The 14,457-nt window shown below is 44.8% G+C and overlaps 1 protein-coding gene across 3 annotated transcripts in view; it reads left to right on the top strand.

Moving 5' to 3' along the window:
- l1cama (L1 cell adhesion molecule, paralog a) overlaps positions 1 to 14,457 on the top strand; it is a 72,191-nt gene that overhangs the window by 33,018 nt on the left and 24,716 nt on the right. For 2 of the 3 annotated variants that reach the window (XM_084187821.1, XM_084187820.1), the window contains exons 2-5: positions 4,393 to 4,771; positions 7,748 to 7,762; positions 11,553 to 11,655; positions 12,670 to 12,866. In XM_084187821.1, coding sequence (XP_084043947.1) covers positions 4,636 to 4,771; positions 7,748 to 7,762; positions 11,553 to 11,655; positions 12,670 to 12,866 — 451 coding nt within the window. In that variant the 5' untranslated portion in view covers positions 4,393 to 4,635. The remainder of the gene's footprint in view (positions 1 to 4,392; positions 4,772 to 7,747; positions 7,763 to 11,552; positions 11,656 to 12,669; positions 12,867 to 14,457) is intronic. The other variant, XM_084187822.1, reaches the window with a different exon arrangement.

The following is a 14,457-nucleotide window of genomic DNA, read 5'->3' as shown; positions in this document are numbered from 1 at the left end:
CAAGCTAGCAAGTCGCCTGTTGCCTCATTGTTTGATTCACCGCTGTCCACAGCTAGCTTGTGGTCAGTTTGCCTCTAGAAGACTGTTGCTGCTCCACTCCCATACATAGTACATCTTCCTCGTCTGGTTCCTCTCTCTCTCCCTCTCTTCCTCTCTCCCTCTCTCGCTCTCTCTCGCTCACTCTCTCTCTCTCTCTCTCTCTTCTGAAAGACTATCACAGCATGATGTCTCCTTTCAGATACTGAATGAAGTTGGATCGATGATGACACCATCGGACGGGGCTGTAGGCGTTAATCATTTTTTCAAACAGCCCTTACGTGAGCCGGCTAAGGTTGCTCTATTGTCTATTGTGGTCCTGTATGGCTAGATATGACGCTTGTACCGCCAGGGTTGTGGGATCGATTCCCAGTACCACCCCTACGTAAAATGTATGCACACATGAATGTAAGTCGCTTTGGATAAAAGCATCTGCTGAATGGCATTATTATAATAAGAATAAGAATATGAATGTCCCTGCTGACTATTAAGCCTTTTATCATGACACCTCCTTTCAACTATAGATTAAATGAAGTTGGATGACACCAGACCTGATAACAGATTTCCAAACAGCCCTTTCACAGCTAAGGTTACCCAGACCTCCCAGCTGTAGTCTTTATTGTGCCTGCTGACCTCTGCCCTGAGCCAATGAGGCAGGTAACAGGGCTGAGATTGGATCAGCTGCAGCTGCAGAAAGTTAGACCGAGAGACACTGGGATTGACAGAGGTGGTGAAATCAGCCATCTGTCTGTTGTGTCAGAGTCAATCACCCCTGTGATAAGGGAAGTGACCGTACAGCCTAGACAGGGTGTGTGTGTTGTGGGAGGGGAAGGTGTGTGTGTGCGCAAGTGCGCTAGTGAGTGAGAGAAAGAGAAGGAGAGAGAAGGAGAGTGCGTCTGTCTTAGTCTGTGTGGAATCGCAGCATGTTTGGGTGGAGTGTTCAGCGTTTATCTCATTACATGGGAAGATGACACGCAACCCCTCTTTCCCTCCCATCCCTCCCCTCTGCCCCCTCCAGTTGCCCCACCTAACCCATTATAGTGTTCCTCTTTACTGCCTTTATGTACTCACTACTGTTAGGGCTCTAACTTCTGTCTGAGACCCACTGAGGCATGCCCCTTTATCTGTCTTGTCAGCCGTGTGTGTGTGTGTGTGTGTCTTTCTCAGTTTAGAGAGGTGTGTGTTAGGGTTTACTTGGCATTGAAGTGTCCTGGCGCAGCCGCGTGCAGTTCGTCGGTGGCATTAATCTTTGTGCGCTCCACTCAGCACCCTCTCAGCGACATCTTATCACATTAGCTGTGTGTCTCTGAGGATGTGTGCCTGTACTAATACCCATGGCAGTTCCAGCTCTGCTCTGTTCCATTCATCCTGTGCTAATGGAATTTGTTAAAGGCCAGTCCAGACAAACGCGCACACACACACATTTGTGAAAGGCCAGCCCAGACTAGCCCGTCTGGTAATTGGGCCCCCGATCCCCCCTATGAGAGGCACTCTGATCAGCCAGTACTAATATCTCACAGCCTGACAGAGGAGAGGTGTGCGTGTGTGCGTGTGTGTGTGTGTGTGTGTGCGTGTGTGTGTGTGTGTGTGTGTGTGTGTGTGTGCGTGTGAGTGTGGATGACAGCAGAGAGAGATCACACATTGATTGGGAGAACTGGTGTGTGATTTTGTGGCGGGAGGGGGGATTACCGTCACAGCTGTCACCTTCCATCACACCAACACACACACCTTCCTTCACCCCCTCTTTTTACCACCTTATAATCTTCCCCCTCTCCTCTCCTCTCCCTCATGAAACAGGGTTGCCCTTTTTCTTTCTCTGTCACTCTACTCTCTCCTTTCACTTCCTCTCTCTCTCTCCATCCATTCCTCTCTCTTCCTCTCCCCCTTCTCTTTACCACTCTAAAACCTTCTCTCTCTCATTCTCTCTCTCCCTCCTCTCTTCCTCCCCCTTCTCTTTACCACCCTCCAACCTCCCCCCTCTCCCCAAGGTCACCCATCAGTCTAGTTTGACGTTGCCAGTTAACAGTGGTGTGTAGAGCCAACACTCTCCTACACACCCCCCCCCCCCCACCCCCCCCCCCCCCCACACAGACCCTTCCACCCCCCCCCCCCCCCCCCCTCCCCACACAGACCCTTCCATTCCTCCCATCTCCCCCTCCTCCTGTCCCTTCTCTTCTCAAGCCACTCTGTCATTCCCTGGCTGTTGTAGCACTGACAGGTGAAGTGACTCTCTAATGGACCATTTACCCCTAATGTTATTAGTTTAAACTGGCTTATTGGTTTCACTTCTAATTTTTTTCCCTTTTTTTAGACTCAGTCTTTCTCAGTTGATTAAGATTCGCTGTGTTTGGAATCGCTGAATGGTTTTCACTCTTTCTACCCCCTTTTCCAGATATTGTTGAATCTTTCTCAGTTGATTTATTGTATTTTCTTAGTGCTTGGAATCCCTGAAATGTTTTATCTAGTCTTTTTCTTTCATTGCCAGATAATGTTGAATAGTGTCAGTGGAGAATGACAGGACGAAAAATCTGAGGACAGGCTCATTGTAATGACTGGAATGGAATTAATGGAATGGTATCAAACACACGGTTTCTGTGTGTTTGATTGATACCGTTCCATTAATTCCATTGCAGCTATTACAATGAGCCTGTCGTCTGCGTCAGTGTGGCTGACTGACATGGAGATATCCATGCCAATTAACTGACCAGCAGCCATTACTGGAGAAGATAAAAGAGAAAGAATGATAATCACTATTCCTTCATCCCTTGTTTCTCTTCCTTCCCCCTCTTTTGTCCACCATCTTCCCCCTCTCCTCTCTCCTCTCCCTCATGCAGGGTTGCCCTCTCTCTTTCTCTCCCCCCCCGTCTCCCCTCTTCCTTCACTTCCTCTCGCCCCTTCTCTTTACCACCCTCCAACCTTCCCTCTCTCCCCAAGGTCGCCCATCACTCTAGTTTGGCTTTGCCATCTAACAGTGGTGTGTAGTGCCAAAACTCTCACACACACACACACGCACACACACACACCACACACACACACACACACACACACACACACCACATACCACACACACACACCACACACACACACACACACACACACACCACACACACACACACACACCACACACACACACCACACACACACACACACACACACACAAACACCACACACACACACACACCACACACACACACACCACATACCACACACACACACCACACACACACACACACACACACACACACCACACACACACACACACACCACACACACACACCACACACACACACACACACACACACACACACAAACACCACACACACACACACACACACACACACACACACACACACACACACACACACACACACACAGTTGTGTGTAGAGCCAAAACTCTTCTTCAATACTGGCAGCTGTTCTTATCACCAATGGCCTTGTTACCAAGCCAGGCAAAATCATTCTCCCTATAATTCTCTAGCTTTTGTTTCCTCTCCCTCTATGTGTTTCCTGTCTCTGTGCCTTTCTGTTGTCATAATGTACTGTTGTACTGTAGCAAATAACAATCCAACAATCTATTGTACTTCATATTGAGCCTAGCTAAACAATCAGTCAATGTAATGTGGTGCCAGTGAAAAGAAAAGCAGGCCATGCTTTGTGGCTCTGTGTGGGCTGACTGTGCTGCTGAGGGTACAGATGGAGAGACTGTGTGGCCTCCTAGCCTCCACAACATGACTGATAGCATCTTTAACAGCTACTTATCACCATCACAATCAGGGAGGTAGTCTTGAGTCTTTCAATAGAGCTCAACCACTCAATCTAATTGATCATTTGTCAAAGAATCTTTGTCAATTAGTCATGTCTGGTTTACCACATACTTATCACCACACAACCACAGACGTAGCCACTTGAGTTCTTTACATTTGAATAGAGCTCAAAAACGTTATCTAATTACAAATGCCTTTTTAGTTAGCTATTTGTTTTCTGTCTATTATCTGATGTGACACTTCATCTATCTACCTCTGTTATCTCTGCTCCATATGGTCTCTTGGACTGTCTGTTAGTTCAGTATTGTGGTGTTGACTCCATCTGTTTCTCTGAATGACCACCGTCCCTTATGGAAGAACCAATGTAATTACCTAAATGCGCTTTTTTTTTTTTTTTACTGCTAGTTCTCTTTATAGAAATTAATATGTTTTGTCTTGCTCATCTATTTATTGTGTGTGTGCATGCGTGTGTGTGTTAGCTCTCTGCCTGGCTCTCTTTCACCACATGGTGCAGGGTAATTTGTCTCTCTTTCTGACACATGCCCCCATGCCCCTCCCTCTCCTCTCCTCCCTCCCTTCTTTTATCTTTCAGAGGGAAGACGGCAGGAGGGCGTGGACCTGAGCGAAAGAGAGAGAAAAAAAAGAGAGAGAAACAAGGGAAAAATATAGAAGAAAAGGAAGTGAAGACCGTCTGAAGACAACAGAGAAATAGAGAGAAAGGGAGAGAGAGAGGCAGATAGATACACAAGCTTGCTCGGCAGGAGTGTGTGCAGATTGCCCTCTGTGTGCGTTTTGTGTGTGTTGAGCAGGTGGGACTTTGATGGGACAGTGAGCAATGCCTCACACGCAGCGACAGCAGGTTGGCAGTAGGGGGCGACGCACCCCTCTCCTCTTCCTCCTCCCTCTCTTCTCCCTCCTCCTATCCCACACTCCCCAGCTCAGCCAAGCAGCTATACACATACCATCCAACTGTGAGTACACCTTCTTAACTTCATTCACACATCAATGTATATATACAGTCACTGCTCATAATAATGTCAAAAAATGAGAACAGACTGGATTCTATGTTCTTTCCATGGCATTTCTATCTGCATCTTTAACACTGTGGTTATGAGGTTTTGGGCGTTCAGTCTGTAGTTATACAGTGCATTCGGAAAATATTCAGACCATTTCCCTTTTTCCAAATGTTGTTACGTTACAGCCTTATTCTAAAATTGATTCAATTTGTTTTTCCCCCCTCATCAATCTACACACAATTCCCCATAATGACAAAGCAAAAACAGATTTTTAGACATTTTTGCAAATTTATTAAAAATAAAAAACGGAATAAATCAAATGTACATAAGTATTCAGACCCTTTACTCAGTACTTTGTTGAAGCACCTTTGGCAGCGATTACAGCCTTGAGTCTTCTTGGGTAGGACGCTACAAGCTTGGCACACCTGTATTTGGGGAGTTTCTCCCATTCCTCTCTGCAGATCCTCTCAAGGTCTGCCAGGTTGGATGGGGAGCATCTCTCCACAGCTATTTTCAGGTCTCTCCAGAGATGTTCGATCAGGTTCAAGTCCGGGCTCTGGCTGGGCCACTCAAGGACACTCAGAGCCTTGTCCCGAAGCCACTCCTGCATTGTCTTGGCTGTGTGCTTAGGGTCGTTATCCTTTTGGAAGGTGAACCTTCACCCCAGTCTGAGGTCCTGAGCGCTCTGGAGCAGGTTTTCATCAAGGGTCTCTCTGTACTTTGCTCCGTTCATCTTTTCCTCGATCCTGACTAGTCTCCCAGTCCCTGACGCTGAAAAACATCCCCACAGCATGATGCTGCCACCACCATGCTTCACCGTAGGGATGGTGCCAGGTTTCCTCCAGACGTGACGCTTGGCATTCAGTCCAAAGAGTTCAATCTTCATTTCATCAGACCAGAGAATCTTGTTTCTCATGGTCTGAGAGTCTTTAGGTGCCTTTTGGCAAACTCCAAGCGGGCTGTCATGTGCCTTTTACTGAGGAGTGGCTTCCGTCTGGCCACTCTACCATAAAGGCCTGATTGGTGGAGTGCTGCAGAGATGGTTGTCCTTCTGGAAGGTTCTTCCATCTCCACTGAGGAACTCTATAGCTCTGTCAGAGTGACCATCGGGTTCTTGGTCACCTCCCTGACCAAGGCCCTTCTCCCCCGATTGCTCAGTTTGGCCGGGCGGCCAGGTCTAGGAAGAGTCTTTGTGGTTCCAAACTTATTCCATTTAAGAATGATGGAGGCCACTGTGTTCTTGGGGACCTTCAATGCTGCAGAATTTTGTTGGTACCCTTCCCCAGATCTGTGCCTCGACACAATCCTGTCTCGGAGTTCTACGGACCATTCCTTCGACCTCGTGGCTTGATTCTTGCTCTGACATGCACTGTCAACTGTGAGACCCTTTATATAGACACGTGTGTACCTTTCCTAATCATGTCCAATCAATTGAATTTACCACAGGTGGACTCCAATCAAGTTGTAGAAACATCTCAAGGATGATCAACGGAAACATGATGCACCTGAGCTCAATTTCGTGTCTCATAGCAAAGGGTCTGAATACTTATGTAAATGTAATGTTTCAGTTTTTCTAAAAACCTGTTTTCGCTTTCTCATTGTGGGGTATTGTGTGTACATTGCTGAGTTTGTATTATATTTTATTTTTTAAATCTATTTTAGAATAAGGCTGTACGTTAACAAATTGTGGAAAAAGTCAAGGGGTCTGAATACTTTCCGAAGACACTGTATGCACACTGTGTCTATTTACTTTGTAATTGATTACCTCAACTCATTGATTAGTCATTCTATTCATCCGGTTTCCTTAGTGCAAATCAGATTTGGATTGGAGGGCCAGGGTAATTCAACAGGGAATTGATTTATACAACAGAAAAAGCACACACACACACACACACACACACACACACACACACAGAAGGCAGGCGATGGGTCAGAGTTGTTTCCTCCCCTCCCCCTCAACGCAATATCTAAGTATTGAAAAACAGCTGAGTTTGTGGGACTGCAGGGAAATTGATTATTCAACTCTGAGGTTGCTGAGTGTCCTACAGCTTTGCTTTAATAACAGAGTTTGAGGAAGAATTGTGTGTGCGTCCTAAATGGCACCCTATTCCCTTTATAGCGCACTTCTTTTGTCTAGAGTCCTATGGGCCCCGGTCAAAAGTAGTGCACTACATAGTGAATAGACTGCCATTTGAGACAGCGGGAGTTAGACAAATAATTGTGTTTGTTGCTGTGGCTGCTATTGTTGTTCTGTTATTCATTTAAGTCATGGATCAATGACTAACTCAGACCTTCACCCACTCTAACACACGTATCACTCCTATACACACACACACACACACTCACACACACACACACACACACACACACACACACACACACACACACACACACACACACACACACACACACACACACACACACACACACAGTCTGACAGTGATGAAAAGCAGTAAAGCTCCCCCTGAGGATGAAGATGTCAGTAAGAGAGGAGGGTTATGATGATGAAGAGAAGGAGGAAGAGGAGGGGGAGGACCAGATTATGGGGATTGTAAAGGTCAAGGTGTCTCCTGTTGAATTAATGAGTCTCTCTAATGTCACTGACACAGTCACCACAATCAATACACCACCCACATCTGAATTCATCAACAACGAAAATAACATTGTCGGACCATTGCAATCCACTAGCTTTGCACTTGACGAGCTTTGTAGCCCATGGGTGGTAACTGTTGTTTAATCATCAATTATCCCATTTTGAAATGGGGAATTTGCAGGGCAAGTGAGGAAACGTGCTGATGTTGATATGTACTGTGTGGAAGCTACGTCCAGGCACTCTGTCTGTATTTCCTGCCAGACTGTGTTGACTATCTAACAGACTTTCTCATTTTTTCACCCTCGCTCTCTTGCTGCTCTGCCGCTCTGGACTAACAGACCAAATAAGTGAATGTAAGTGCTCTACTTCCTTTTGCTTTTAACCTTATTCATGTGTGTCTATTCGTATGTATTTCTGTTTGTATAAGTGCAGCAAGAGCTGCAAGTGCAGCTGTTGCCAAAACCCTATAGTAAACACTTTCATTATGAGAAAGATTATCACGATTCCTACAAACACAGCACACGGTACAAACCCTCAGCATCGCACTGCACCTTAATAAATCTAGCATTAGCGTGTCTTCTTCACCTCAATGAGTCTATACGTGCGTAGTCTTGTTCCTTCTTGGAGGAGGTAATACCATTTGGAATTAAGAGGGAATCGAGGAAGAGAGGAACGCCTGTCTCTAAAATGGGACTAGTGTTGTCAGATCAAAGAGTGGGGCTTTAATAGACAGTATAAAAGAGAGGAGGAAATACAAACAAGTCTATAAGGGAGAGGGGAATAATAGTGGAGTGTAACCACTAAAAACAAGTGTAACCTAACTGTTCTTCTTCCAATAATGGAGCACTGCAGTGCCTGCAGCAGCTTCGACATAAATCTGATCAGCTGAAAAACTGTCTTATTACCTCTGTCACTAGGGAATCTATAATTTTAGAATCTTTTCTCTCTCTCTCTCTCTCTCTCTCTCTCTCTCTCTCTCTCTCTCTCTCTGTCACTCTCTCTCTCATCCCTCTCTTTGTCTCCCTCCCTGTCCTTGACCTTTAATCATTTGCTCCCTCCATCGCTACCTGTTTCTCCCTCTGTCTCCTTTTCCGTCTCCCCTCTCTATCCTTCCCTCCATTTCTCCCTCCATTCATTCCCTGCCCTCCTTTGCCCATTTACCTACCTAAGTTACATCATGTAAATATATCTGTGAAACTAGACCTGTCTCTTTCATTCAGAGTCAAATCAGAACCCAACCAACAAGTACCATTGACCTCTATTCCAATACAATACAATAGGACTCAGCGTGTAGAGAAAAGGATCACACTGCAAAGCTAATCGGAAAAATATATCACAAATGTCCAGGCCACACACCAAAAACCTGAACATAAAAAGCTGCCAGGAGACATAAAACCTATGGGAATATAGAATGTGTAGAATATGTTTGTGTCCCAAAAGGCACCCTATTCCCTATATAGTGCACCTCTTTTGACCAGAGACCTATAGGCCCTGGTCAAAAGTAGTGCACTACATAGGGAATAAGATGCCATTTGGGATAAAGACCATGTGCTTTAACAATAGTATACCACGCCTTAGTATGTAGGATTTTATGAGTCTGATATGAGTGGGTGTTTTATGGACGTAACAGGACAGTAAGAGAAAAGGGGAATAACTCTACTCTGATGGTCTTTTCTTCTTTAGTATCTCTTCTTGTCCCCAAGGGGCCCTCTCTTCTCTACCACGATATATTACACTAGTGTCTCCTTTGCATTCATACACACTCACTTTCCTCTCATCTCATTCCATTTTCTCTCCCTGCAGTGCTCTCTCTCTCTTTCTCTGTCTACATTTTCGTCTATTCTCGTGGGGGATTTTTAAGTGATATGAATGAATACATTCCCCATCAAGTTTCAGTAATACTTGGAAATGAAATGACTGCTATCTTTAAGTCCCTCTGTGAGACAGTGGCTGTAAGTCTGTGGGTTCTAGTCAGTGGGCTATTACCTCTGTGAGAGTGAGAATATAGGTAGCACAGTTGAGCTGTAGGGCTGTGGGCTCTAGTTAGTAGGATGTCTGTTCATGTCAGAGGAAGTCAGCACAGGGGTTATAGTACAGTGGTGGGTTGAGACGAAGCCCATTCAAACAACATATCTCTAGCTTAAACAAGGCTGTGGTTTCTAGTCAGTGCCAAGAGTGTGCAAAGCTGTCATCAAGGCAAAGGCTATTTGAAGAATCTCAAATATAAAATATTTTTTGATTTGTTTAACACTTTTTGGGTTACTACATGATTCCATATGTGTTATTTCATAGTTTTGATGTCTTCACTATTATTATACAATTTAGAAAATAGTACAAAATAAAAAACAACCCTTGAACGAGTAGGTATGTCCAAACTTTTGACTGGTACTGTACAGTGGGGAAAAAAAGTATTTAGTCAGCCACCAATTGTGCAAGTTCTCCCACTTAAAAAGATGAGAGAGGCCTGTAATTTTCATCATAGGTACACGTCAACTATGACAGACAAAATGAGATTTTTTTTCTCCAGAAAATCACATGTAGGATTTTTAATGAATTTATTTGCAAATTATGGTGGAAAATAAGTATTTGGTCAATAACAAAAGTTTCTCAATACTTTGTTATATACCCTTTGTTGGCAATGACACAGGTCAAACGTTTTCTGTAAGTCTTCACAAGGTTTTCACACACTGTTGCTGGTATTTTGGCCCATTCCTCCATGCAGATCTCCTCTAGAGCAGTGATGTTTTGGGGCTGTCGCTGGGCAACACGGACTTTCAACTCCCTCCAAAGATTTTTTATGGGGTTGAGATCTGGAGACTGGCTAGGCCACTCCAGGACCTTGAAATGCTTCTTACGAAGCCACTCCTTCGTTGCCCGGGCGGTGTGTTTGGGATCATTGTCATGCTGAAAGACCCAGCCACGTTTCATCTTCAATGCCCTTGCTGATGGAAGGAGGTTTTCATTCAAAATCTCACGATACATGGCCCCATTCATTCTTTCCTTTACACGGATCAGTCGTCCTGGTCCCTTTGCAGAAAAACAGCCCCAAAGCATGATGTTTCCACCCCCATGCTTCACAGTAGGTATGGTGTTCTTTGGATGCAACTCAGCATTCTTTGTCCTCCAAACACGACGAGTTGAGTTTTTACCAAAAAGTTATATTTTGGTTTCATCTGACCATATGACATTCTCCCAATCCTCTTCTGGATCATCCAAATGCACTCTAGCAAACTTCAGACGGGCCTGGACATGTACTGGCTTAAGCAGGGGGACACGTCTGGCACTGCAGGATTTGAGTCCCTGGCGGCGTAGTGTGTTACTGATGGTAGGCTTTGTTACTTTGGTCCCAGCTCTCTGCAGGTCATTCACTAGGTCCCCCCGTGTGGTTCTGGGATTTTTGCTCACCGTTCTTGTGATCATTTTGACCCCACGGGGTGAGATCTTGCGTGGAGCCCCAGATCGAGGGAGATTATCAGTGGTCTTGTATGTCTTCCATTTCCTAATAATTGCTCCCACAGTTGATTTCTTCAAACCAAGCTGCTTACCTATTGCAGATTCAGTCTTCCCAGCCTGGTGCAGGTCTACAATTTTGTTTCTGGTGTCCTTTGACAGCTCTTTGGTCTTGGCCATAGTGGAGTTTGGAGTGTGACTGTTTGAGGTTGTGGACAGGTGTCTTTTATACTGATAACAAGTTCAAACAGGTGCCATTAATACAGGTAACGAGTGGAGGACAGAGGAGCCTCTTAAGAAATCTTGCTTGTTTGTAGGTGACCAAATACTTATTTTCCACCATCATTTGCAAATAAATTCATTAAAAATCCTACAATGTGATTTTCTGGAAAAAAATTTCTCAATTTGTCTGTCATAGTTGATGTGTACCTATGATGAAAATTACAGGCCTCTCTCATCTTTTTAAGTGGGAGAACTTGCACAATTGGTGGCTGACTAAATACTTTTTTCCCCCACTGTATGCATGTATGTATGTACTGTATGTATGTGTGTATGTATGAACACATGCTTCTACATCTGCATTGCTTGCTGTTTGGGGTTTTAGGCGGGATTTCTGTATAGCACTTTGTGACATCTACTGATGTAAAAAGGGCTTTATAAATACATTTGATTGATTGATTGATTCCTATCCAGTTAAGAAGCCCCCAGTGATAACCACCCAGCCTGAGTCCATCACTGTGTTCGGTGCTGAAGACATCCTCCTGACCTGCGAAGCATCAGGAAACCCTCCTCCAGAGTTAGTTACTATACAATGACACTGCTTTTAACACACAAGTGTGCGCATACACACACACACACACACACACACACACTGTCTCTACAGTTTTTATCTCTGTAGTCTCATGATTTAGTTCTGGGTTCTGAGATTACCATGTCAACAATAGAATAACACGTACAAAAATAACCTATCACGCTAAACCACACTTGCCTGCAGTTTAACTGCAAAATTTTATCACTCCCCCCTCCCCCTTTTATCATTCTTAATTGTAGTTATTGATGATATGTCCCTGTATTTGTGCAGCATAGCAGATATCTGGAGATGCTATAGAGTAACATTTATTATTACATGAGAGCACAGCTCCCCACAGTCACACTAACAAGGGAGAAATTGATTTTTGCCCGCAAGGGACTGTCTCTTAAAGATGCCTTATGCATAATTTCAGCTAGTTGTTTTGAAAGTAGCGCTCATGAGCCAAAACGGGTCCCCGGAAATTGTGCACAATTGTGTAAAACGCCATCCATTTTGTACAGTATGATATGAATTTGTAAGTGCTTAAGATCCCGTTCAATTTCTTTAATGTCTCTACTTTTGCTAAGTGGAAAAAGTTCAATTTGCAGAACGAAATATTAATATCACAATTGTATAAGACTCAGTCTAAATCCCAAATGACACTCTATTCCCTATATAGTACTTTTGACCAGGGCCTATAAGGCACTATTTAGGGAACAGTGCTATTTGTGATGTAGCCTCCAACTCCCTCCCCCATGAACTCTTTCCTCTTCCTTTGTCAAACAAAGTGGAATGCAGGGTCAGGCTGTGTAAATGACACATTGTGGCTTTAACTCTTTCTTCTGTGTTGTCTGTCTCTGTCTCTGTCTCTGTCTCTGTCTCTGTCTCTGTCGCTCTGTCTCTGTCGCTCTGTCTCTGTCTCTGTCTCTGTCTCTGTCTCTGTCTCTGTCTCTGTCTCTGTCTCTGCCTCTGCCTCTGCCTCTGCCTCTGCCTCTGCCTCTGTCTCTGTCTCTCTATTAGGTTCCGTTGGAAAAAGGATGGGTTGGAATTTATCCCAGCCAATTACCCGGGCCTGTCGATGTCTCCGGGTTCCGGAACCTTCATGACAACAGGGGCAGGGTCAGAATCCATGAGCCAATACCAGGGCAAATACAGCTGCTACGCTGATAACGAGCTGGGCACGGCTGTCTCTAACGAGGTCCAGCTCATCACTGAGAGTGAGTAAACCAGAAACTCCAATCCAACATTCTAATAAGCATTCTAATGTTCTAGCAACGTTCCAGTTAGAATGCCAGCAAATTACAGTTCATGTTTTTATTATATGCTAGTGCAGATATTGGAACGGTTTGGCACTTGAACATTCTTCCTTTTTTTGCACATTAGTAGACCTAATGATTTGTATCTGCTGCTGACGATCAGTAAACTACTAATGGTCAAATCTCCCTCACAGAGAGAGAGACAAAGTAATACAGAATGAGTGACTTCAAGGTTAAGAGTGTCCAACCAACCAAAACATTTAAATCACTTCTTTCAAAATATTCCTTCACTTTAGAGGTTTTTAGTGTCAATGTGGAGATTTAAGTTGAGACCTCATGCAGAGCGCTGGTAAAAGTCTCCCTGGCTCCACATTTAATTTAGAATGGATATTATGTGAGCAAAGTTATTGGTTGCTTTATGGGCAATAACATAACAATTTATAGTACCATGGTCAGAGCCCCTATAAAGCTGAGTGTGTGTTTTATAAAGCGCTCAGCTGGTAACACACGGGACCTACTACTGAGGCTCAACGCTTATATACACTGCTCAAAAAAATAAAGGGAACACTAAAATAACACATCCTAGATCTGAATGAATGAAATAATCTTATTAAATACTTTTTTATTTACATAGTTGAATGTGCTGACAACAAAATCACACAAAAATGATCAATGGAAATCAAATGTATCAACCCATGGAGGTCTGGATTTGGAGTCACCCTCAAAATTAAAGTGAAAAACAACACTACAGGCTGATCCAACTTTGATGTAATGTCCTTAAAACAAGTCAAAATTAGGCTCAGTAGTGTGTGTGGCCTCCACGTGCCTGTATGACCTCCCTACAACGCCTGGGCATGCTCCTGATGAGGTGGCGGATGGTTTCCTGAGGGATCTCCTCCCAGACCTGGACTAAAGCATCCGGCAACTCCTGGACAGTCTGTGGTGCAACGTGGCGTTGGTAGATGGAGCGAGACATGATGTCCCAGATGGGATTCAGGTCTGGGGAACGGGCGGGCCAGTCCATAGCATCAATGCCTTCCTCTTGCAGGAACTGCTGACACACTCCAGCCACATGAGGTCTAGCATTGTTTTGCATTAGGAGGAACCCAGGGCCAACCGCACCAGCATATGGTCTCACAAGGGGTCTGAGGATCTCATCTCGGGACCTAATGGCAGTCAGGCTACCTCTGGCGAGCACATGGAGGGCTGTGCGGCCCCCCAAAGAAATGCCACCCCACACCATGACTGACCCACCGCCAAACCGGTCATGCTGGAGGCTGTTGCAGGCAGCAGAACGTTCTCCACGGCGTCTCCAGACTCTGTCACATCTGTCACATGTGCTCAGTGTGAATCTGCTTTCATCTGTGAAGAGCACAGGGCGCCAGTGGCGAATTTGCCAATCTTGGTGTTCTCTGGCAAATGCCAAACGTCCTGCACAGTGTTGGGCTGTAAGCACAACCCCCACCTGTGGACGTCGGGCCCTCATACCACCCTCATGGAGTCTGTTTCTGACCATTTGAGCAGACACATGCACATTTGTGGCCTGCTGGAG

This window comes from Coregonus lavaretus (genome assembly GCF_964263955.1).
Source record: "Coregonus lavaretus genome assembly, chromosome: 22".
Classification (NCBI taxonomy): domain Eukaryota; kingdom Metazoa; phylum Chordata; class Actinopteri; order Salmoniformes; family Salmonidae; genus Coregonus; species Coregonus lavaretus.
This window is presented reverse-complemented; position numbering and strand designations above follow the sequence as displayed.